Source organism: Papaver somniferum, chromosome 2, assembly GCF_003573695.1.
Source record: "Papaver somniferum cultivar HN1 chromosome 2, ASM357369v1, whole genome shotgun sequence".
NCBI classification, from domain to species: Eukaryota; Viridiplantae; Streptophyta; class Magnoliopsida; order Ranunculales; family Papaveraceae; genus Papaver; species Papaver somniferum.
This window is the reverse complement of record NC_039359.1, coordinates 139703461-139706981: the sequence shown is the minus strand read 5'-3', so window position 1 is coordinate 139706981 and position 3521 is coordinate 139703461. Positions and strand designations below refer to the sequence as shown.

Sequence of the window (3521 nt, the reverse complement as noted above, 5' to 3'; positions counted from 1 at the left end):
ACTCTATTTAAATATCCAAAGCTTGATTTTAAATTCACAATACCACAAAATCGTCAAGGATGTGTTACCAAAAGGTCGAAAAAAGAATTTCATACCACTCATCCCTATTTTTCTTCCTTTCCCCATAATCAATTCTGGCTATTACGCTTCCCTCAAGTAGTACCCTACAAACGGCCAACCACAAAAAATAAATAAACCAGAATGTCATTGTTTTTGCCTTTTAATTTGTTTTGAAGCCATAGCGTTTAATTTTTTTTTGTTGCTTTCTGTAATTTCAAATTGACCAAATAAAATCGTAGGCAAAAATAAATGTTCAACGCTTTCTTCTTTCCTACCGGAACATAGTGTAACTTGTACTAGTCGCAGCAACCTCTAGAATGGAGTATCCTCATCGATCAGTGGTGAGTTTACCTTCCAGATCATCCCCTGCAGTGTTAGTCGCATTCATACACACCTTATATGCCAACTGAACATCGAATCTCGCATTCTAAACCGACATCTACAAAGTAGACCAATATGAATGAAGCGGGCGAACAATGTAAATGCGTTCTCAATGGAAAACGTGAAATTTGTTTTCTTGTCTAGATGAAGAAATAGCCGCACTAGCCATTTTCCTTCGTTGAACGTCAAAATAAAGCGATCTCTATCATATAGGGAGGAAAAGAAAATATTCTTGGAAGAAACACTTTTGGTGGGATTTCAAAGTTTTGGCTAAAACTGGGGTTGTGTAAACTTGAGCCTTTGAAAAACAAATGTAAATTTATCTTTCCTCCCTATAGCAACGCTCCGAAAGTGTGAACATATTCATACCGTGACTTTTCAGAAAGTAAAGATATTTTGGTGCGTTTGTGGGTCAAATGTAAACACAGTTGTCGGTTTGGTGGGGGTGACAGTGACAATCATTGGTGTGTGATTCCATTTCTCACGTTATAAAAAGATAGAGAGAATTCTGAAGAAGCAGAGAACAAAATTCAGAGAAGGGGAAGACAACGTAAAACTGTGTGAGGAAATTAGAAAGAAGAAATGGAAACAATTCCACTACTCAAACCTTACAAAATGGGAAATTATCAACTCGCCCACAGGTATGTGTGTACTAAATATTTTGTGGTTCATAAAATTTGCACAAAAACAAATCATTTTTCTCCCTTTGAGTTCATGATTTGTTGATTGAAGGATTAAGTAATCTCAGATGGGAGGATTAAAACCCTCAAATTGTGTTATTTTGTGTGCTCCACAGTTTAATGTTGTAGGCAATTACCAGCAATACTGTTTTAATCATTGACCTTGCAATAAACTGTCCAGCTAGCTAACCATCACGGGCCTTACCTGACATCAGAAAAAAGGTGTCTTCCCCCTGAGTGATATCTGAAACCAGCACAAACTGGCTCCCCAATACAAATGTGCTTAATCTTTTGTGTTTAAATTTAACCCTTACTGCATGTATTGTTTAGTAATGATCCTGCTGCTGTATCTGAAAGTGAAAATTATAATAACAACTTTTTTTTTGATTTTGATAGGGTTGTTTTGGCACCTCTAACAAGAAGTAGGTCTTATGGAAACGTACCCCAACCACATGCGGCCCTGTATTACTCGCAAAGAACCACTAATGGAGGTCTTCTTATTACTGAAGCTACTGGAGTATCTGAAACAGCTCAAGGGTATATCATTTCTCATTTTGGAATAGATGATCATTTTCGATATTTTGTTTGGCGAAGATAATTTTACTTAAACCAAGTCTAGCAAAATTAAATTAAGGTTAATTTTAATTTGTCAGGTATCCAGAAACACCAGGAATTTGGACCAAAGAGCATGTAGAAGCATGGAAACCAATTGTACAAGCTGTTCATGACAAGGGTGGCATTTTCTTTTGCCAGATTTGGCATGTAGGCAGAGTCTCCACTTATGGTATTTTCTTATCACTCTTCCTGATATCTCTCCACAAAGAAAATTACTATCCAAGGATGAACACTAATATTTATTTATTTTTCCTTTCATTTAGACTACCAGCCTAATGGGAAAGCTCCAATTTCTTGCACCGATAAGGGATGTACACCCGGCCTTTACGGAGTGGATTGGCCAGCTCCCCATCGATTGAGGATTGATGAAATCGCACAAGTCATCAATGATTTTAAGGTTGCTGCAAGATATGCGATTGAAGCAGGTAAATTGTTTTCTTGTCCTTCTCCTGGAGTGGCAAATATGGGAATTCTTAATATGGACCGTTTTCTAGTGTTTTTGCTGTAACTATTCTCTTTCTTTATACACTTAGGCTTTGATGGAGTTGAGGTCCATGGCGCAAATGGTTACCTTCTCGATCAATTCATGAAGGATACAGTGAACGACAGAACAGACGAGTACGGCGGAACCTTAGAGAAACGATGCAGCTTTCCTCTAGAAGTTGTTAAAGCCGTCATTGATGAAATTGGAGCAGATAAAGTCGGAATAAGGCTATCTCCTTTCGCAGATTACATGGAAACAGGTGACTCAAACCCTGACGCTCTTGGCCTATTCATGGCCGAATCATTAAACAAACTCGGAATTTTATACCTTCATGTGATAGAGCCTAGGATGGTCACCATGGCAGAGGCTCAAGAAACTCCTCATAGTAGTTTACCAATGAGGAAAGCTTTTAAGGGAAGTTTCATTTCAGCTGGAGGTTATAAGAAAGATGACGGAAACAAAGTCGTGGAAGAGGATCATGCTGATCTCATTGCATATGGTCGCTTGTTTTTGGCTAACCCGGATTTGCCTAAACGGTTTGCCATTGATGCACCTCTTAATAAGTATAACCGTGATACGTTTTACATACCTGACCCAGTTGTTGGTTACACGGATTACCCATTTCTAGATCAAGGTAACTAGTTCAATTGTTACGTACAACAATTGATTTGGTCTGTTCTCTGTTTTTACTTGATCTTGTGTAACTTCCTGAAATGAGAGTAATAAGATCATTTGTGTGCAACTGCTGTAATTTATTGGGAATTCAATATGAACTGCACTTCTCTGTTGTTATACATAGTACGGTAATTTAAGCCTCGCGCCTCTGTAGGTGTAATCATCAGTGAAAAGTGAGCCACCTTAGACACAATGAGGGTTGGCCTCAATAAAATGCACCCTAACCTGCCTTGCAGCAAATGAACATGTGTTTTTTGCATCATTTTGCTGTGGAGTGTGGACGGAGCATTCTGAGCAGAGTCCACTCCATTTCATTCTTCTACCTTGACGTAATCACGAACATCAGCGATTTCTAGAAATGAGTATAGTACAGAAAATGAAGAGAAAATATTTAAACTAGTAATAGCCGCCTCAATAATTGGAGAGATAGTTTCAGACCAAAAACTAAAAAGATATTGCGTAAGCAAAAACACAAAAAATTATTCAGAACATGAATGGAGCCAAAGTCAAACCTACTCTGTAAAATGTTGACCTGTAAGGACTGCCATTCAAAGTCAAACCAACGTATGTTTTTTTTTTTTTTTTTGAAGCATGTCAACGTATGTATTCGGAATAGTGGAATTCAA

The 3521-nt window shown here is 37.9% G+C and overlaps 1 protein-coding gene across 1 annotated transcript; it reads left to right on the top strand.

Annotated features, from left to right (window-relative positions):
- Positions 1 to 927: 927 nt before the first annotated feature.
- On the top strand, positions 928 to 3016 carry LOC113349273 (12-oxophytodienoate reductase 1-like). The gene is made up of 5 exons (XM_026593218.1): positions 928 to 1082; positions 1518 to 1658; positions 1775 to 1905; positions 2000 to 2161; positions 2270 to 3016. The coding sequence occupies exons 1-5, from the start codon at positions 1024 to 1026 to the stop codon at positions 2860 to 2862; spliced, it is 1086 nt and encodes a 361-aa protein (XP_026449003.1). The 5' UTR covers positions 928 to 1023; the 3' UTR covers positions 2863 to 3016.
- Positions 3017 to 3521: the final 505 nt, after the last annotated feature.

Coding starts and splice junctions, on each gene's coding strand:
- LOC113349273 (XM_026593218.1), top strand. CDS start 1,024: ATGGAAACAATTCCACTACTCAAACCTTACAAAATGGGAAATTATCAA. Junction 1,906..1,999: donor AGGCAGAGTCTCCACTTATG/GTATTTTCTTAT, acceptor CCTTTCATTTAG/ACTACCAGCCTAATGGGAAA. Junction 2,162..2,269: donor AAGATATGCGATTGAAGCAG/GTAAATTGTTTT, acceptor TTATACACTTAG/GCTTTGATGGAGTTGAGGTC.